The 21,185-nt window shown below is 36.3% G+C and overlaps 2 protein-coding genes and 1 pseudogene across 3 annotated transcripts; 1 reads left to right on the forward strand and 2 right to left on the reverse strand.

Moving 5' to 3' along the window:
• Positions 1-1,588: 1,588 nt before the first annotated feature.
• Positions 1,589-3,577, reverse strand: LOC127659934 (lysozyme g-like). 2 transcript variants are annotated; one of them, XM_052149934.1, is made up of 5 exons: positions 3,492-3,577; positions 3,253-3,336; positions 2,956-3,158; positions 2,247-2,385; positions 1,589-2,049 (listed from the first exon to the last, which is right to left on the reverse strand). In XM_052149934.1, exons 1-5 carry the CDS (start codon positions 3,493-3,495, stop codon positions 1,916-1,918), a joined length of 564 nt encoding a protein of 187 aa, XP_052005894.1. In that variant the 5' UTR covers positions 3,496-3,577; the 3' UTR covers positions 1,589-1,915. The 2 variants fall into 2 exon arrangements, with proteins under 2 accessions (XP_052005894.1, XP_052005893.1); XM_052149933.1 differs by lacking the exon at positions 3,492-3,577 and having other exon boundaries at positions 3,253-3,361.
• Positions 3,578-4,225: 648 nt separating this feature from the next.
• Positions 4,226-5,503, reverse strand: LOC127660108 (lysozyme g-like; annotated as a pseudogene).
• Positions 5,504-6,323: 820 nt separating this feature from the next.
• On the forward strand, positions 6,324-20,570 carry ids (iduronate 2-sulfatase). Its single transcript, XM_052150341.1, has 8 exons — positions 6,324-6,644; positions 6,754-6,931; positions 13,485-13,573; positions 14,108-14,308; positions 14,388-14,558; positions 16,002-16,128; positions 16,739-16,912; positions 18,658-20,570. Exons 1-8 carry the CDS (start codon positions 6,429-6,431, stop codon positions 19,179-19,181), a joined length of 1,680 nt encoding a protein of 559 aa, XP_052006301.1. The 5' UTR covers positions 6,324-6,428; the 3' UTR covers positions 19,182-20,570.
• The last annotated feature ends 615 nt before the right edge of the window (positions 20,571-21,185 follow it).

Consider the following 21,185-nt stretch of genomic DNA (forward strand, 5'->3'; position numbering starts at 1 on the left):
CTATTGTGTGATTTTAGCAAGCTGTTTCATTCAAATGTCACACATTTTACCCACAAAACTGCTTTTGTGGTAGGAATTGTTTATTTGCTGTAAACTTTGCAATTTGTCTAAGCTGGTCTCTGAGGGTTAGACATGACTTGGCAATAAAAACAACGATTATAGGTGATTCTGACGAAGAAATAAACTAATAAAACGTTTAAATAACCAAATACATTTCGAATTGTACATATTAAGAGAATCCCGATGTTGTGCGTGTTCTTGAACTTACGTCATAATGCTGAGACATTCCGATCAAATGTGTCTGGATCACTGATATATATATAGATCAGTGGTCTGGATGGGTGTTATGACTGCACGCTGCACGAAATATTTATATTTTCATAGTACCATTAAAATATTCTTATGAAACATTGTTCTACATTAGTTATAAAACAGATTATTCCAATGGCGGTAAAAAATGTAAACAGACATAAATCTCTAACTTACTAAAGAAACACTCAAAAGAAATTAAGTGTTACAATTTACCCAAATAGTCCACATAACATTATTCACTCGGTGCCACTTATATGAAAGAGATGAAGATATTTGCTTCACAAACTTAACAAAAACCATATGCTTCGTCCAATGCTCAAAACTGACGGAGAAAATCAATAAAACCAAAGAGGTTTCGGAACGCTTTAACAAAGACATGTACTTACAAATTCAACGAAATCCTATCGTTATTTTCTCATCCTTAAGCCTGCAAAACATCAGGGATTTCACTAATTTCATTCTAAAGTCTCATGTGTGAAGAATCTGATTAAACATCGCCCTCTATCGTGGAGAAGAATTGACTGTTTCAACAAGTCGTTGAAGCCACTTAGAGGAACAATCAAGAGTATGATGTCATTCTAAAGATTGTTCATAAACACTTTGAATCAAGAGTATGATGTCATTCTAAAGACTGTTCATAAACACTTTGAATCAAGAGTATGATGTCATTCTAAAGATTGTTCATAAACACTTTGAATCAAGAGTGTGATGTCATTCTAAAGATTGTTCATAAACACTTTGAATCAAGAGTGTGATGTCATTCTAAAGACTGTTCATAAAAACTTTGAATCAAGAGTATGATGTCATTCTAAAGACTGTTCATAAACACTTTGAATCAAGAGTGTGATGTCATTCTAAAGATTGTTCATAAACACTTTGAATCAAGAGTGTGATGTCATTCTAAAGACTGTTCATAAAAACTTTGAATCAAGAGTGTGATGTCATTCTAAAGATTGTTCATAAACACTTTGAATCAAGAGTGTGATGTCATTCTAAAGACTGTTCATAAAAACTTTGAATCAAGAGTGTGATGTCATTCTAAAGACTGTTCATAAAAACTTTGAATCAAGAGTGTGATGTCATTCTAAAGATTGTTCATAAACACTTTGAATCAAGAGTATGATGTCATTCTAAAGACTGTTCATAAAAACTTTGAATCAAGAGTATGATGTCATTCTAAAGATGGTTCATAAACACTTTGAATCAAGAGTATGATGTCATTCTAAAGATTGTTCATAAAAACCTTGTATTACTTGATAGACACATGATTTGAGTGAATAATTGTGTTTTATTTCATCTCATCATCATCATCATCATCATCATCATCATAGATAGGCTAATGCATAATTTAGCATTAACTAATAGTTGCTGGATACAGAAGATAGAGAAGCAAAAGCTAAAGAACAAACTATTTTTAAAACATCCCAACATTTTAAAATGGAAAGATTGTATCAGTAATCTATAAACCTAAATCCATATCTTAATCTATATTGAAATATTCTTCCCAATATTGTAATTTCCTTCAAACCGTGTTGTTTTTTCTTCTACCAGTTGATTAGTTTCACATAGGTTAATGTAAGAGTTACACAATAAATGCTGTTCTTTAGTAACCTTTGCTTTTGAACCACTGGGCTCTGGCAACAACATCATTGGCATAGTCATCTCCTGTTGTACCAACGTCCATACGCTCATATGACTGGACATTCCCCACACCTGCATTGTAGGCTGAGATTCCCCCTGGAACAGATGATATAACACAACCACAGATATTAAGTTCATGTTCTGTAGACTTATATTTGTAAAACCTTTGTAAAATGACAAAGGCCTCATGTACTTTTTTAGTTTTCCAGTGATACTGTTCATCTGTTCTCACCCAAGGTTTATTAAGGTCAACCGGGGCATTTTTTGGGTCTCCCAGTGTAATCATAGCTTACCTTTAAAACACTGTTCTTCAGACCACTGGGGAAATTTAGCTTGTATTCTTTTAATAAAGTCAATCAGTATGTCAGTTCCTTGTTCAACATGCTTCTCACTGTCCCATGCACCTACTAAAGCGTGGAAGCGTTTGTCAACCTAAAAGAAACATCAGTAATGAAGAGAACAATTGAATATGTGCAAAACAATTTCATATACTCAGCTTTATGTGGATCATTTATATGTGTATATTTGTCAGAAGCTCATAAGGAACTACAGTATGCTACTATTCTGGGGAAAAGGGAAGTTAAAAGGGAAGGGAAAAGGCAAGTTAGCGGAAAAAAAAGTTGTAAAATCTATAACTGTTAATAATAAATTAACTGTTTATTTCCAAGATAACAAGAATAACAATACACAATTTGCTGAATTAAACATGCATTGTAATTAGGTCATGTAACAAATGATGCAAGGTCATTTAAATGTTTAAAGTGGAACAATTAATACAGTTTCACTTATAATTGGCAGTATATAGTGTACAGCTAGTATTTCATTGAAAACACAGCCATTGAGTAAAACAATATACTGTACAACAATAGTATTCCATTTGAATCTAGGAGACAGATTTAGTCTAAAAATCTTGAATTTTACCTAATGATTCATATAACCTCACTTTAAGTCTGTGTCCAGCCTTATGATTTCAAATAGAATAGACCTATTTCTCTTACCAACCTGCATGAGGCCAAAGCCATTGCCATGATCACCCCACCCATTTTTTAGAATGGATCCAGCTCTCGACTCTCTGGATATGATGGCAGCAATCACGGCTGGGTTCATTTTCTTTGCTCTGCCAACTTTGGTGATTATACTCTTGTATTTGTCCATACGGGCCAGATCGTGCTCAGCCAGTTTTTTGGAGGCTTCAACCCCTTTGACTAGAGTAAGTAATTGTTTATATTAACTGTAATATAGTGCAAATACTGTATATTTTAATGGACAAATATGAACACACTTTGTAAGCAGTCATACCCTTAACATGTAAACTGTCCTGTCTTGCTGTCACATCTGATGCCCCAGTGGTGTCTATTTTCATAATGTCTCCAAAAGCGCATGCTAGGAACAATATGGAAAAGATCATCTAAAAGTTATTGAACTTCACAAATAACTTAATTATACAGTACATGTTGCACTGCTAGCCTCAAACTCACTGTTTGGACAGTATCAAATGAAATAAGGCCTTATTCAGCACCTAATAGTATCATACTTACCCATGATGTTTAATCAGAACTGCTGTGAAAAGAGAAATCACCTGATTCGCCTGAATGGTGTGATTGTAGTGGGACTGGTTTCTCTTCTCTTGTTCTAGGAAATGCTTGTGTTAGGGCGGGGCAAAATAATTACTAAACTTTCATAATTGTAGATGATCCATCTACAACAACTAACTACCAACATGACTTCCACTGTTTTTGTACTTTCTATTTTATATATATAGAAAAAATAAAATTAATAATAAAAAATAAAAATAAAAATAAAAAATATATATACAGTATATATATATATATACTGTATATATTAATTAAAATAGGAAGTAACATGTTGGTAGTTAGTTACACACAACATTATCCCACAAATGTACCTTTGATTTAAGGAAACTTTTGGAAAACACACTGACATCAATAAAATAGTCTCAGATTTACTAAGTAACCAGCAAGTAAGTTTGGAACAACATCAGTTTGAGTAAATTATGACAGAATTTTTATTTTTTAATGAAGTATCCTTTTGGAAAATATTTACAAACAATGGTTAGAAAGACTCAACAAATAAGAATATTATAATTCATAAACTTTCTTTTATTTAGTATTTCATTCATTCAATTAAAATAACTTTAATCATGAGGAATAATCACATTATATTATTATTTTCTCAAAATCGAGGATTAATTTCACATGAAAGTTCAATTTAACAGATTAACAACCTGTTCTTCATAACCCTTATATTTCAACTACTGGGCTCTGGCAATAACATCATTCCCATAGTCATCTCCTGTGGTGACAAAGTCCATATGCTCATATGAACGGACATTCTTCACACCTGCATTGTAGGCTGAGATTCTTCCTGGAACATGACACATGTGAATGATGCATACATATGTACCATTAACATTTATTTAAAATACTGAAATATTTTATGAATCACACTTGACAAACAATCTAAATGTAGAGTTCACATGGGCAATGTTTTAGTAATAAACTAGAACAATAAATCAATGAAACGATCAATTAAGATGCAGCGACTGTAATCCATGCTATTGTCACATCATGCTTGGATTATTGCAATTCTGTTTTAACAGGATTTCCAGCAAAAGTACTCTCACGACTACAGTATGTTCAGAACTCTGCTGTGTGCCTCCTCACCCATACTAGAAGTCATTACTCCCATACTCAAGCAACTCCACTGGCTACCTGCTGAATACCGCATATGGTGAGAGATTCTAATCATCACCTACAAGGCTCTTCATAATCTTGCCCCCCAATATTTATCAGATCTTCTAAAGCGTTACTCCCCTGCTCGCTCATTAAGATTTCCAAGGCTGTTTTTGGTTGCTCCTAGGTCTAGATTGTCTTACAATTGCTTGAATATAGTCAATGAGTATATCTGTTGCTTGTGTTACATGCATCTCATTGTCCCATGCACCTACTAGAGTGTGGTAGCATTTGCTGAATGAAACATCAGCAAAGAAGAGAACAATTGAAAATGTTCAGAAGTATCAGCAAAATAAGCTGCAACTGTTCCCTGTTGGTGTAAAAATGTTTTTCATGGAATGCCGACACATAGTTTCTCCATTTAATCTAAAAGTCAGCCTTGATTCTTTTCTTATGTGCAAGCCTAAGTGCATGTCCTGATTTTCAAAAAAGAACAGACCTGCTCCTCTTACCAACCTTCATAAGGCCAAAGCCATTGCCATGATCTCCCCACCTATCTTTAAGTATGGCTCGGCTCCAGCTCTCGACTCTCTGGATATGATGGCATGCAATCACGGCTGGGTCCATCTTCTTTGCTTTGCCAACTTTGGTGATCATACACCTGTATTTCTTTATCTAGGCCAGATCGTGGTCAGCCAGTTTTTTGGAGGCTTCAACACCTTCAACAAGAATAAATATTTGTTAACATATATAGCGCAAAGACTATATATTTTGAAAATGTGTTAACTGGAACAAATGTGACAAGTGAGTTAAGCAATCATACACTTTATGGATAGTTTGTCCTGCTATGCTGTCATTTCTGATTTTCATGATGTCTCCAAATATGTCACCTGAAGCCTTCATGAATAATTTATATATATATATATAAGGAATACAATTTGATGCACTGCTATACTTATTCAAAATGCTCTTCACTATTTGAACAGTATTATATTAAGTTATTCAGCATAAAATAAAAACTTACCCATACTGTTGCCTTAGAACTGCTGTGACAGATAAATCTCTTGTGAGGAACCTTGTTACTGGTTCAGACACCTTAATGGTTTGATTTTGGTTTAAATAATGGGAGAGATACACAAGCTGAAATAAAGAGGTGAAAATATTTTTTTTTCCATTTATTAATCTTTGTTAATTTTAGTTAATAAAATTGCAATTGTTCATTGCTAGTTCATGTTAGTTCATAATGCATTACATTAATGCACAAACTTAACTTTTGATTTTAAAAATGTATTAGCCTACTATATGTTGACCCAAGATTAATAAATGCTGTAAAAATACTGTTCATTGTTAGTTCAAATTAACTAATGTTGTTAACTATTGTTAACTAATGTAACTTTATTGTAGTGTTACCGAAAAGGTTTGCAAGCAGAGCAGCTTATGTATTCTTTAGTCAGAGAATACATAAGTACTCTGAAATGTTTTTAGTTTAGATTTTAATGATTAACTGATGACTATTTGATTCAATTAAACAGACTGAATATCAACAAACAATGTTATTAACAAACAACTTGCCTACAGTGCTGTATAGACCGAGATGAAAACGTGTACTGTGACTTTAAGAGCAGACCCAAGAGATAATGTGATAAGGGGCGTGTCTTGAAACCCAGGAAACAAAACACTAAAAGTAATCGAACATGACGTAGAACACAAAATCAAAATGCTGATGCGATAGTATTGAATATTCGCAGTATCTTCACGTCATTCCCGCAGGATATTCACATAATGTTTGAAAATACGCAAATGTGGTTGCCTGTTGTGATTTTATACCTTTTGGAACAGAATGTTTTTGCAATAGATAATAAACGCCTTAACATCTTGTACTTAATTGCGGATGATTTAAGACCAAGTTTAGGCTGCTACTCTGATCCAGTGGTCAAGTCACCGAACATTGATCAACTTGCATCTATGAGCACAGTGTTTTATAACGCATATGCACAGGTATGTCTTATTATTGGGCATCAAATACATAAACATGCGCGAGAATGATTGTATATCAAGATTTATTTGTAAGTTACTGATGCACACCTGCCATTATGTTCTCTTGAAGCAAGCTGTCTGTGGACCAAGTAGGGTGTCTTTCCTAACAAGCAGAAGGCCAGACACCACAAAGCTGTATGATTTCAATTCCTACTGGAGAGTTCATGCAGGAAACTACACTACACTTCCCCAATACTTCAAGTCTAATGGATACACCACTTTATCAGTGGGCAAAGTTTTCCATCCAGGTAACTAGAATAAGTGCATTGGACCAGTTTAGATTTATTGTGTTTGACTCATTGATTGTATTTAAGTTGCTTTCTATGATAACTATTTTTACTAACATTTCTAGTTTTTGTATAATTATTATTCATTCATATATATATAGGCCCCTTCTGTCTCGAAAGACAATGGCTGCGCCTTCTTTATCTTTTTCAGTCAATTTTGTTGTTGGCAACATCTGGAGTGGCTCAGTAGTCCTATCCTTGCATGGCAGTCTCTGCCGCAATTTAGGCAGACAAAGCTGGATGGCGGGTTGGAGTCATGGCTCAGTTTCCCCTCCTTCCTGTGACTTCTTTTGTCCTTCAACTGCTGGAGTCTCTTCACTTCTCCCCTTTGGATTCCATCACTTACTGTGGTTCTCCATGCGCTGCGATTTTCTGCAAGAGACTCCCAGGTATCTGGGGATATACCAGTGGTTTTCAAATCACGCTTGAGAACATCCTTGTAACGCAGTGCTGGTCGGCCTACAGGACGGTGCCCTGTAGCTAGTTCACCATACAGTATATCCTTGGGAATACGGCCATCCTTCATACGGCGCACATGACCTATCCAGCGCAGCCTACGTTGAGTTAGCAAAAGGTGCATGCTGTGGGAATTTGTCTGTTCCAGGACAGATGTGTTGGGGATCTTATCTTCCCAGTTTATACCAAGGATTCAACGCAGGCAGCGAAGATGGAAACTGTTCAAGCGGTTTTCCTGTCTGGCATATGTCGTCCAGGTTTCGCTGCTATACAGCAAGGTGTTGAGAACGCATATATATTTGTACTTTGAAATATTGATATATATATCAAATGTTCACTCGCTACATATAAAAACTGTTGGCCCATGGATTCGAGTCCAGCCTGTGTCATGTCCTGAGCCCATTCCTCCTCTCTTACCCCTACTTTCCTGTCTACTCTATACTGTCCTACAAATAGAGAGTGAATTTTTTTTTTGTGAAAAGGTGGAGTATCCACCTAAAACGTATGCTTTTTTTTATCTTAAAAAAAAAAAAAACATACATAATATATAAATAACGTTGAAGTCAGAAGTTTACATACACATAGGTGGAAGTCATTAAAAAAAAATGTTAACCACTCCAAAGATTTCATATTAGCAAACTGTAGTTTTGGCAAGTTGCTTAGGATATCTACGTTGTGCATGACTTGAGAAATATTTTCCAGCAATTGTTTAGACCGATTGTTTCACTTTTAATTGACAATATCACAATTCCAGTGGGTCAGAAGTTTACATACACTAAGTTAACTGTACCTTTAAGCAGCTTGGAAAATTCCAGAAAATTATGTCAAGCCTTTAGACAATTAGCCTATTAGCTTCTGACATGAGGTGTACTGAATTGGAGGTGTACCTGTGGATGTATTTTAAGGTCTACCTTCAAACTCAGAGCCTCTTTGCTTGACATCATGGGAAAATCTTAATAAATCAGCCATCATACCGCTCAGGAGAGACGCATTCTGTCTCCTAGAGATGAATGTAGTTTGGTGCGAAAAGTGAAAATCAATCCCAGAACAACAGGAAAGGACCTTGTGAAGATGCTGGAGGATCCACAGTAAAACAAATCCTATATCGACATAACCTGAAAGGCTGCTCAGCAAGGAAGAAGCCACTGCTCCAAAACTGCCATAAAAAAAGCCAGACTACAGTTTGCAAGAGCTCATGGGGACAAAGATCTCACTTTTTGGAGGAATTGTTTTGGCCATAATGACCGTCGTTATGTTTGGAGGAAAAAGGGTGAGGCTTGCAATCCTAAGAACACCATCCCAACCACGAGGCATGGGGGTGGCAGCATCATGTTGTGGGGGTGATTTGCTGCAGGAGGGACTGGTGCATTTCACAAAATATATGGCATCATGAGAAAGGAAAAATATGTGGATATATTGAAGCAACATCTCAAGACATCAGCCAGGAAGTTAAATCTCAGTCACAAATGGGTCACGAGAGAGAGACCCAGCGTGTGCGCGATAGAGATTGAACAGCAGCAAGAGAAAGAGTTTTGAGATTAAACTTCAACAAATTAAACTTTAAATTAAACAACATTCAATTTGTTTTGTATCTGTATGTTTAGTTTCTAATAATGCATTGGCAATGTACACTTAAGTTTATCTTGCCAACAAAGCTTGATATGAATTGATTCTGCCCGTTTGATCCTATCATTAAAAAAAGTCCACTGTAAAATGGCAGAAGATTTTGCTGATTTTTAATTACAGCATGTCAACTGATTAAATACATGTCAACTGATTTTATGGCATGTATACAAATAATTAAATCAAAATACTTTAATTATTTTTTAATTATTTTAAAAAACTAAATTTTAACATGTTTATATTTAAATAAAGTAAATTATGACTTAACAATTACTTGCAAGTTCTTTGATGCAGGATATGAAGAAAATATATTTATGATTACATTTTAATTAGGGCTGTCAATTGATAGAACATTTTAATCGAATGAATTACATGGTGTCCCGATTAATTAATTGCGATTAATCGCATATACAAATATTTGCTGAGAAAGCCCCTCATATAACAATAACTCAATATATAATGATTATACATATTTATAACTATATATAATTATACATAGTTATCTTTAAATATTTAAAAATTATATATTTACATACATATATATATATATACATACACACACACACACACACACACACACACACATATATATATATATATATATGTGTATATATTCAGATAATTAAAAAGCATTACATTCTTGTGGCAAAAGAGTTAATCATTGATAAGACAATATACAAAAAGCGGCTTTAGAATACAATGTATTGTTTACTACCATATTATTGATCATAAGTCAATCATTGGCATACAGTTCACATCAGTCCATTTCACAAGTGAATTTGTCAATCATTTGGAGATTTATTGTTAGGGCTTGTTTAAGGACCCGTCAATTTACACCTACGTTAGACGTCTCGGGTGTGTTGCGTCATAAACATAAAATGTTTAGGTCACTGTGTCAAGTTAAATATAGTTTAATACTCAATCTTTAAACACATCTTGGCCCAGTTTTTCAAAAGGTTTAATCAGGATAAAATTGATCCGGATTTAGTAATCCTTTTTTTTGCGATCCGTGATCACGTAATCTAGATTACTTTTGAGCCAGTTTTTCAAAGCAACATCGGATTGGATCAATCTGATCTGGATAGGAACTTTTCAGGATCACCAAATCTGGATAACCAGTGCTCAAACAGGATAGGAAATCACAGTGTAGAACTATAGATATGTAAAGAGCAACAAGTAGAATAGCCAGTGTGGGGTCAATATAAGTTTATTTTTATTTGAAATGAAAACACACACATTTAAAAAAAAACTAAAAACAAGAAAAACCTCACCCCATCCTCTTCCAGCAGTCCGCTCATCTGAGACCTACAACACAAACACTGTACATTGAGGATATTTATAACAAGTTTCAAATATAGATGTATTGAATTAAAAAAAAGACTTAATGTCAAATACTCCACAATAATTTCAGACTTCCTCATCTGATGTGGAGAGACCAGCTTGTCTGAGCGTAGCCTTTAGGAGGCGGATCTCAAGTCTGGCCTTGGTTTGCTGCAGTTTGGTCAGAGTCAGTTGTTCCTCTGCCAGACGAAGCTGTGCTTCTGCCCTTTTAGTCTCTTTTTGCAGAAGTGCCTTGTAATCATCATCTTTGTTTGATGAAGGGCGCTTTCCTCTGAGATCCTGTGGCAACTACCACTGGCTCAACCAATGAGGATCCAGCTTCTTCCACAGGAACAGAGCTGAGATTCAATATAAATACGCTCTCTGGATCAGCCTCAGGAGGAACTGGCAGATTCTCCTCCTCCTCCTCAATCCAAGGCTCGCCATCCCCTACAACACCTTGAATACCATGGAGAGCTTGCGACTTCTCACCTCCAATGATGTCGAGGACCACATCTGTGTAATCTCCCCTCTTAAATGGCTCGTTGCCTGTTTGTGGGTTTTTGGCTTCAGCATGGTCCTTTGTTGCCCTGGCCTGAAGATTCTTCCGCCGCAATTTGATTCGGTCTGTGGTCCTCCTCTGGCCAGACCCTATGGCATTCACATTTTCTGTGATTAAAATCCAAACGTCATTTTTCTTTTTGTTGGTATCCTTAGCAGAATTAAAACTTCCCACTATTGTTCCATAATGGCACCGAACACCCTCTAGTAGTGCATTGGTTTCAGCAGCAGTGAAGTTACAGCTTCTTGAGTCCATGGTTCCGTTGCTTTACTATAGTGAACATTGTTCATCAATTATAGGCCTTGGGTCCAATTGCCTCAATTGAACACCAGCCAAAACTGATCAGTTGTAATAGGTGTGTTTGAAAAGACCAACTACACAGCCATATAAATCAGCCTTTCTCAGAGGATTCACAGAGAGACAGTGAAATGGCAGGTGTTGTCCACCGCCACCACCACTTTGCCAGGAGAGGATATCGTCAAAGGGTGTATGTTGAACGTACCAAGCCACTGGAGCAATACACCACTGAGCAGCAGTATGTCCGGTTTCGCTTTGGGAAGGCTGATATAGAGTACCTTGTGAACCTTCTCAGGCCAAAACTTCAACACAGAACCCAAAGGAGTCACGGTCTGTCTGTGGAAGACCAGATCCTCACTGCTCTCCGATTTTATGCATATGGGACTTTCTATCAAGTTGTTGGTGACTGTATGGGAGTGGTGAAATCAGCTGTGTGTGATGTGGTGAGAGATGTGTCAATCGCACTGGCCAGCCTGGTCAATGAATTTGTTTCTTTTCCAAAGGACAACCAGATTGCCCAGGCCAAGCGCAGCTTTTTTCTTTTGGGGAATATGCCCAATACTATTGGAGCAATCGACTGCACACATGTGCATATACAAGCACCTCGTGAGAATGAATGGGAGTTTATAAACAGAAAGGGAGGCACAGCATCAATGTCCAACTTGTGTGTGATGCTGACCTCATCATCACCAACTGCGTTGTCAAGTGGCCTGGGTCTGTCCATGATGCACGCATCCTGAGGAGAGCGCTCTATATAGAGACCTCCAAACCAACCGACCGGATGGCATAATATTAGGAGACAGTGCCTACCCACTCCTACCATGGCTGATGACTCCTTTTCTAACAGCAAATACACCGGCGCAGGCACGCTTCAACACTGCTCATTGCAGAGCAAGATGTGCAATTGAGCGTTTAAATGGAGTTCTTAAGAGGCTTTGCATGCCTTAACTACCTGAGAGCGGAACCACAGAAAGCATGCAACATAACCCTTGCCTGTATTGTCCTGCACAACATCGCTACTAAGCGCAATGTCCCTCTCTGTGCTGACAATGATGCACCTGAGCCCCTTGGAGACCCTAACCAACCTCCTGCATTCTGCCAGAACGAGCAAACAGGACGTGCAACAAGGGACCTAATAGTTAGACACTATTTCTGATTTGGATTTGTTTTGGATTTCAAAAATCAGTGATTGCCATTCTTTGCATTTTTTGGTTATTGTGTAATCATTGCATGCATCACTAATAAATATTCTAAAAACAAAAATATTTTCGATTGTGATGAATATATATATCAATTAGTGACAGAATAAAATTTATTGTTTTTGGTCAATTTTGACAGCTGTTTGGGGGATTATTTTATGAGGCCAAACTCTTTCTATTTTGCTGTAGGCCTATACTGGAAGGCTGAATATGTTAATGCCTACCTAATCACTGTAGCCTGACGGATGAACAAATAAAATTAAAACCTTATGAATAAATAGGATATCTTGTAAGATACTGCATGATCCAAATATAGTATTATTTGATACATTTTTGAAGTTTTCATTACATTTTGTGCATGAAATCCACGCTGAATCCACCCTTCTGATGGGATCAGTTTAATCCAGATCCAAATCCTACAAAAAAGTTCTGAAAAACCCAAACTAAAGGTTTGATCCAGATCAAAACCAAGATTGGATTACGTGATCTAATCCGATTATGTAATCCGTTTTTTCTTTTGAAAAACCCATTTTCAAGATTTGATCCAATCCGTTATCCAAAATCCTAGTGGATTACTTTTGAAAAACCGGGCCCTTGAGATCCCTTAGATCGCATTTGCGCTCCTTCGAGTGTTTTGAACGCAAGAACGTAACGCATGTTTGAGTTGTTCTGCCTACTGAAGTTTTTTCTTCACTGTATAAACTCTGCGTTGCTCATAGAGCTGAAATTTCACTTACTGCCCTCTGGAGTAAACAGGTGGTACTACAAGCTTGCATTTCTCAGGACTCTTCCTTATTATGGTCCGTGGGCATGTGATTAATTGCGTTAATTTTTGTAAAATCGCCAGCCCTAATTTTAATGTTTGTTTTAATGTTCCACGTACCATGGAAATTGTGCGATTTCTTTTTTTATTTTTTTTTATCGATTCACTGCGTATGTATGTATGTATTGAAAATATTTTTTATTTGTCACCTGTTCAGATGTGTCCTTTCCCATGTTAACTGTCTTGTATGATGTTAAACTAATAATGTTTCTCTTTTATGTGCTTGTCCTAAAGGCATTGCCTCCAACCACACGGATGATTACCCGTACAGCTGGTCTGTACCGCCATATCATCCACCCTCTTTTAAATATGAAAAGAGGAAGGTCAGTGTGTGTGTGTGTGTGTGTATAGGTGCTCACACTTCTACCCCAATGTATGTGCTTTCAAACACATGCAGTATTGGAAATATAATGCAGAGAAACTTAAATAACTTGGTAAAGTGATGGTAGTCGCAACGTCAATAATATCAAGCAGATGAAAGTGTATGTATAAGGTTGGTTTTATTGCTGGGTCTCATTTTGAAGTCATACTAGTGACTCACTTTTAAGTTCAGACCATTCTGACCTCTTGGTACGTCCTTGGGATCTTCCCCTTAAGTTTGAAAGAAGTCTGACATATGCCCCTTAACTTGTTACTCAATTGAGGTCTTGTTAAACTGTTTTTAAGGATCTGATTTGAATGGCTTTATAAAGTTTGGTATCCTCAAATTTGCATTTACAAAAAATAATAAAAAATGCATAGTTTAACATAATAATGCTTAAAGTAGTTTATGTATGAAATCTTGCTGCATACCGCTTAGGAGTATGTTTCTGCATGTTTCTGATGTTTATTTTCAGTATTTCATGTTTATCTGTTAGGTTTGTAAAAACAAAGATGGCACATTGCACAGTAATTTGCTGTGTCCAGTGGATGTGTCAGAGATGCCTTTAGGAACTCTTCCTGATATGGAGAATACAGCAGAGGCCATACGACTGCTGGAGTCTATGAAAGGCTCTACAAATCCATTCTTCCTGGCAGTAGGCTTCTATAAGCCACATATTCCTTTCAGAATCCCACGGGTATGTACTTTACACAATAAAAAAATGACTTACTATATGGGAGCCTGTCTGTAATCTGAAATGTATTACTTTGTTATAGGAGTATCTAAAGCTCTATCCTGTTGAAAGCATGACACTGGCTCCAGACCCTGATGTTCCTAAGAAGCTTCCCAATGTGGCATACAACCCTTGGACTGACATCCGCAAAAGGGAAGATGTCAAGGCGTTAAATCTGAGCTTTCCGTATGGCCCCATTCCTAAAGATTTTCAGGTACAGCACACAAAAAACAGGAGTTGGACTACTCTGAAGCCTTATCAAGAATATTTCACCCAAAAATCAAAGTAAAGAAATACATTTAGCTAAATAAAATACAGTAAGCCTGTTTTCAGGACCAACACAATTTTTTTGCATTATGACATTATTTTCATGACAATTAAGAACATTCCCCTCTAATTATCATGAATGTAATTCTGTAAAAAAAAAAAATTATATATATATATATTATTGAGATTGCAAAGTATTGATACATTATGTTAGTATTGTTGTACTGCCGTTAAATTATGTGGATTAAAAAAATAGAGATTGTTACCGGTCAGGATGATTCTCATTAGTAATCTCTATATCTAATGATAATAGTAATGAGAATTGGGGTAAAATGTGCTTAATTGTCATGAAAGTTATATCACAATGCAAAAAAAAACAATCATTATGATCCTAAAATAGGCTTAATTTTGTTAATGCAAAATGTGGTGAAATATGAGCCAGACAGATTTTTGTGAGATTCCCCCATACAATAATCATTTCAATTTATTTTGAGCCCTTCTTTTTTAATTGAGAATTCATTTTGAATTGAATAGTGATTTTACATAAAGGAATATTCAGAGTTTAATACAAGTTTAGCTCAATCGACAGCATTTGTGGCATAATGTTGATTATTCCACAAAGGTTAACACACAAATGTATTTTGACTCGTCTCTCGTTTTCTTTAAAGATAGCAAAAATCAAGGTTCAAGGCACTTACAATGGAAGTGAACGGGGTCAATGTTTTAAGGGGTTTAAAGGCAGAAATGTGAAGCTTCTAATTTGATTAAAAACACTTATATTACTTCATCTGTTAAAACATTTTAGCTGTATTATTTGAGCTGTAAAATTTTAATTTCTATGGTCGTTTATCAACAAAGCTGTACAATTGGATATAACTTTACATAGAAAAGGTTAGCAAGCGATTTTATCACACTAATATTATGTTAACGTTATTCACATATTTTGGCTATAATTTTAAAACAGTTAATATTTTAATGTTTATGGATTGGCCCCATTCACCTCCATTGTAGGTGCCTCACTGTAACCCAGATTATATATTTTTTTTTAAGAAAAGGAGGGACAATTGAAATACATTTTTGTGGTAATCAACATTATGCCACAAATGCTGTTGATTGAGCTTAACTTGTTGTGAACCTGGAATATTCCTTTAAGGGAAACTGATTTGGATTCTTTATGGAGTTATTATATGAAGTTATTGCTCAGTGACTAGTTCAGTTTTCTTTCATTTTTACTGAAGAATGTTTTCAAGTAAAGCTCTGCTATTGCAAAGTGTTACATGGTAGTCTAGTGCTTGGCTTAGGGCCCTAGGCCTCTAAAGGCCCTAGATTCAAATCTCAAACACAATTTCTTTTCAAATGCAAAATGATCCTTTTAACATCATGTTTTTAGTTGCAGATTCGACAACACTACTTTGCCTCTGTGTCATACATGGATGCTCAAGTTGGAAACATTTTGCATGCCCTTGATGATCTCGGCCTTACCAATGACACCATCATAGTGTTCAGCTCAGATCACGGTTTGTTCAGTGAAGTTCTATTAATTCACCCTGTTGTTTTCAAGTTACTTCCACTAGATGGCAGCAATTGAAGCATTTGATTTGTATTAAATCTCTAGCATTTAACCTGTCCCACACCATTTGTGCTACAGAAGGGAATTATACCTCAAATTGTGGGATCTGTTACGGAGAGGTGTGCTATTACTTTAAGTAATCAGGCAGAGAATATGGCTGAAAAATAAAAATCCAATAATTTTTGGGGACTGGAATATTATAGAGATTGGGGACCGGTAAGCTTGACTTGGCCTCTTAGCAACCACCCAGAACAGCCTAGCAACCAAATACTCAGAACAGGTACTATTATGGTACTGACCTTTGCACGGGCAAGCAAATTTGCAAAAATTCAAGTCACTTTTTTTTTTAGGATAACTTTGTGAATTATTATGAATTAATTTTTTTGGCAAATTGATGCTGCAAACATGTGTGCAATCCATTAAATAGCTCTAATACTAGTTTGTTGGATTAATTCATCAGGTCACATTTATGTAATGCCCTAATGTAGAGAAACCGTCTTGTGCCAAGACCGTTTGGAATGATCATTGGGATTTTCTCATGTTTAAATCTTTCTTAGGTTGGTCATTAGGGGAACATGGTGAGTGGGCCAAATACAGCAACTTTGATGTGGCCACCCGAGTGCCATTGATCGTGTATAAGCCAGGTGTGACCTCATCTTTCCCTCGGCCTGGGGAGAAGATATTCCCCTTCATCGATGTGTTTCAGAGCACACAGGGGCATTTTGGCAAAGGTAACGTTACTCAAAACAGCTGTCAACATGTGAAGACAGCGGGATCCTTCTTGAGAATCTGAAGCTCCAACTGAAGTCACTCAAGCATTTCATATCAACTCTCTGGAAAATATGTTATGGCTGAAGTATCGGTCCATTTAGAGCTTTGAAATGTGTTTAGTTTTGAAATTTTTTTGTGCAATACCAAGGTTTGGCTGATAGTGTAGTGCACACATATACTTGCAGTCAAAAGTTTGGATGCACTTGATTCAATTTGTTTCTCATTTATAAATCCCTTATCTAAAGGCTTGTGCTTAAATGCTTGATTTTAGTGTCGTACACAAATATAATTTTTATACATTAGACTACATAATTTTCTCCTAGAGAGATATTTATATAGCAATAAATATGTTTGGAGACAGAGCTAACGTGAGCTCTTGAGATTAAGTGATAATATGCTTCGAAACCACAAATCAGCATGATTTCAACTTAATTGTTTTCTTTAAATTGTGTTGATGCTAAATTCTGAAAAACTACATTACCCATAATCCTAAACAGAAAACCACCAATCAGAGAACTCACTCTTCCACACCATCAAAACGGGAATGGAGTGCAACAGTGCTCGCCTACTTTTTCAACCGTCTTGGTTCTGGAAGTATTTTTCCCTTAATTTCTTTCCATAGGGATTTCTTAAAATCCTTCATAAAATCATCTTAAGCCATGTACCAAAACAACCAGCTCTCAGGTGATCACAACATTACAAACTTTGATTTGAAGCATAAAAGTATTTGAAAATTGGTTAAAAAGACGAACGTTCAAGACTGTATACTTATGCATTCAATGAGGGAATGAACTACGATCCCATGAAGCATTGCGAATGAAGTAATCAAATTTAAAAAATATGGAAATATAAACCTAAATTCAGATATTTGCAAATATATAAATCATTTGAGAGTGCAGGGAGGCCAACTCAATTCACTCATTTACAGTGTGTCATTAAAGTGGGCGGTCACTGCTGAGCTTGTTTGGTATGCTTTGTTGTCCGCACTTCTCTGATTGGTGGATCTTTCTCTTCAGGATCATGGATAGTGTAGTTTTTCACCAGGAATTCCGCTACTACACATGATTTCCCAAAAATTACGTTGAAATAACATGGACTGATGGCTTTAATAGAAGCAAATAGAATTGTTTAACAACCTCAGAGTTCACGGCAGGTCTGTCTTTAAAACGTTATAAGTTATAGTAAAAAATTAAACATCAATGGAAAAATTAAAGGGATTTTTACTTTCAGAACCCAACTGTTGCCCTCTGTAACAGCAACTGCCCACTCTCATATAACATAGCGAATGACATCGAGTCACTCTCCCTAAACTCTCAAAAAATGTATACATTCGTATATATTTACATTTTTTGGAAAAAACTTTCGAGAAGCCCTGTTCACACCAAACTTGATATGTTTAACGTTAAAGTTAAACAATTAATAAAAATTTAAAATGAGCCGATGCTTCTATTTTATGATCCTCTTAAAGAGTTCAGATACCAAAATTGTTTGCAATCCGTACAGTTCGATATTTTGGAGTCATTGTAAAGAAGTTAATTGAGATGCTGTTTCATTTATTGAAAATCTCGTTGTGCATTCTTTTGGTTCCAAAAATTCTGACTTGCTGTAAACATGATATATCTTATTGCCTTGCAGTCTGTACACAGCCATCTGTATCTCACAATCACAAATGCATTCAGATAATGTTTTTTTGCATGTGTTTTAGGTCATGTGGTCGAGAGTGTGGTGGAACTTGTCGATATATTCCCCACGCTGTCAAACCTGGCAGGGCTGCGTCCAGTCCGCCACTGTCCCTCTCAATCCTTTAAGATCGAGCTGTGCACGGAGGGCTCCAACCTGGCCTATCTAATCTGTTACCGACATGGAGAGCTCAACAGAGAGGCCTACTCATTCAGCCAGTACCCTCGACCATCTGACTCTATCCAAGAGAACTCTGACCTGCCTGACCTAGCCGACATCCGCATCATGGGATACTCCATTCGCTCCACTGACTATCGGTTCACCTTATGGGTGGGCTTCGACCCCCTCCACTGTCAACCTAACATGACAGACTTCCATGCAGGTGAGCTATACCTCTTGGCTGAAGACCCAGGACAGGACAATAATTTGTTTGACGAAATTGACAATGCAAAGGTATTGTATAAGCTTGGAATGCTTCCGTCATGGTCAGAGAGCTTAAAGCAACATATATTGTATCTCAACAATGGTTTAAAAGGATTCTTTGATTAGTTTGTCATAATATGGCCGTCAAGGGAAAGTTCTGTTGTATTTCAAGGAATGTTAAATAGCCTTTAAGGTCAGTGTAGGTCACTAAGGTAAATTATAGAAGCCTGATTTGTACTTAGAGATGAATTTGTCCTATTTTAATTATTACGGTTCCTTTAAAAAGTACCTTCAAACGTTGTAATTTCACTCTCGAATTGTTACAACAACAGAAAGATGTTTGGACTGTTTTGACCCATTTTTCTTCTAAAGCTGTCCAACATCTTGATGGAATAAAAAGTGAATTTTCTCACTTGATTCTGATTGGTCAATCATGGCATTTTGCAGTCAAATACTTTTGTTTAATGACTGCTGAACTGTGTAATTGACAATTGTCCCAGAAAGCAATTTCTTGGCTAGTTTTATGTTGTTTGAACATTTTTGTGTTTTCATTCTTCTCGCATAATAAAATAATTACTATTTTATGTCCATTTATGTATTCAATTTACACTTTGCATCCACGTCCTGATCCCCCTGATCATTATTTTGAGATAATTACCAACTTGACCAACTGTATATAAATATCATCTGTATTTACAGTACATACATATGATAATATTATATAGGTAATGAGAAACAAAATTCTCTGGTCTGATGAAACAAATATTGAAATCTTTGGCCTGAATGGCAAGCATCAAGTCTGGAGGAAACCAGGCACCGCTCATCACCTGGCCAATACCATTCCTACAGTGAAGCATGGTTGTGGCAGCATCATGCCGTGGGGATGTTTTTCAGCGGCAGGAACTGGGAGACTAGTCAGGATCGAGGGAAAGATGAATGCAGCAATGTACAGAAATATCAATGATGAAAACCTGCTCCAGAGCGCTCTGGACCTCAGACTGGAGTGAAGGTTCATCTTCCAACAGGACACGACCCTAAGAACACAGCCAACATAACAAAGGAGTGGCTACAGGACAACTCTGTGAATGTCCTTGAATGGCCAGATCCCAGACTTGAACCTGATTGAACATCTCTGGAGAGATCTGAAAATGGCTGTGCACCGACGCTCCCCATTCAACCTGATGGAGATTGAGAGGTCCTACAAAGAAGAATGGTAGAAACTGCCCAAAAATAGGTGTGCCAAGCTTGTAGCATCATACACAAAAAGACTTGATGCTGTAATTGTGCCAAAGGTGCTTCAACAAAGTATTGAGCAAAGGCTGTGAATACTTATGTAAACGTGATTTTCTTTTATTTTTTTTATTTGTAATACATTTGCAAAGATTTCAAACAAACTTCTTTCACGTTGTCATTAAGGGGTGTTGTTTTTAGAATTTTTAGGAAAATAATGAGTTTAATCCATTTTGGAATAAGGCTGTAACATAACAAAATGTGGAAAAAGTGAAGTGCTGTGAATACTTTCTGGATGCACTGTATATATATATATATATATATATATATATATATATATATATATATATATATATATATATATATATATATATATATATTAGGGCTGTCGATTTAATGCGTTAATTCAGTGCGATTAATTTTACAAAAATTAACGCATTTAATCGCATGCCCACAGACCATAATAAGGTCTGTGGGCATTCCCTGAGAAATGCAAGCTTGTAGTACCACCTGTTTACTCCAGATGGCAGTAAGTGAAATTTCAGTTGTATGAGCAATGCGCCGTTTATACAGTGAAGAAAAAACTTCAGTAGACAACACAGAAATGGGTTTTAAACGCAAGAAAGTAACCCTTGAAGGAGCGCAAACGTGAACTAATGGATCTCAAGATGTGTTTAAAGATTGAGTATTAAACTATATTTAACTTGACACAGTGACCTAAATATTTGATATTTATGATGCAATGCACCCGAGACACTACACAAGCATGTCTGACGCAGGGTGTGGCTGGACTTCCAAAATTTGGAAGTTACCCATGAATATTTAATCACGAATAATATAAAATAAATGTCCTTCAAACTTATTTAAGTACTACCCCACTAATTATTTTCTTGTAGAGAG

The sequence above is a fragment of the Xyrauchen texanus genome, chromosome 19 (genome assembly GCF_025860055.1).
Source record: "Xyrauchen texanus isolate HMW12.3.18 chromosome 19, RBS_HiC_50CHRs, whole genome shotgun sequence".
In the NCBI taxonomy this organism is placed as follows: domain Eukaryota; kingdom Metazoa; phylum Chordata; class Actinopteri; order Cypriniformes; family Catostomidae; genus Xyrauchen; species Xyrauchen texanus.

Excerpts from the sequence above, each read along its gene's own strand:
- ids (XM_052150341.1), top strand. The coding sequence starts at position 6,429 with ATGTTTGAAAATACGCAAATGTGGTTGCCTGTTGTGATTTTATACCTT. Across the intron at positions 6,645-6,753 it reads TTTATAACGCATATGCACAG|CAAGCTGTCTGTGGACCAAG; the intron begins GTATGTCTTATT and ends GTTCTCTTGAAG. Across the intron at positions 14,309-14,387 it reads TTCCTTTCAGAATCCCACGG|GAGTATCTAAAGCTCTATCC; the intron begins GTATGTACTTTA and ends ACTTTGTTATAG.
- LOC127659934 (XM_052149933.1), bottom strand. The coding sequence starts at position 3,361 with ATGATCTTTTCCATATTGTTCCTAGCATGCGCTTTTGGAGACATTATG. Across the intron at positions 2,386-2,955 it reads ATGGCTTTGGCCTCATGCAG|GTTGACAAACGCTTCCACGC; the intron begins GTTGGTAAGAGA and ends TGTTTCTTTTAG. Across the intron at positions 2,050-2,246 it reads TGAAGAACAGTGTTTTAAAG|GGGGAATCTCAGCCTACAAT; the intron begins GTAAGCTATGAT and ends CATCTGTTCCAG.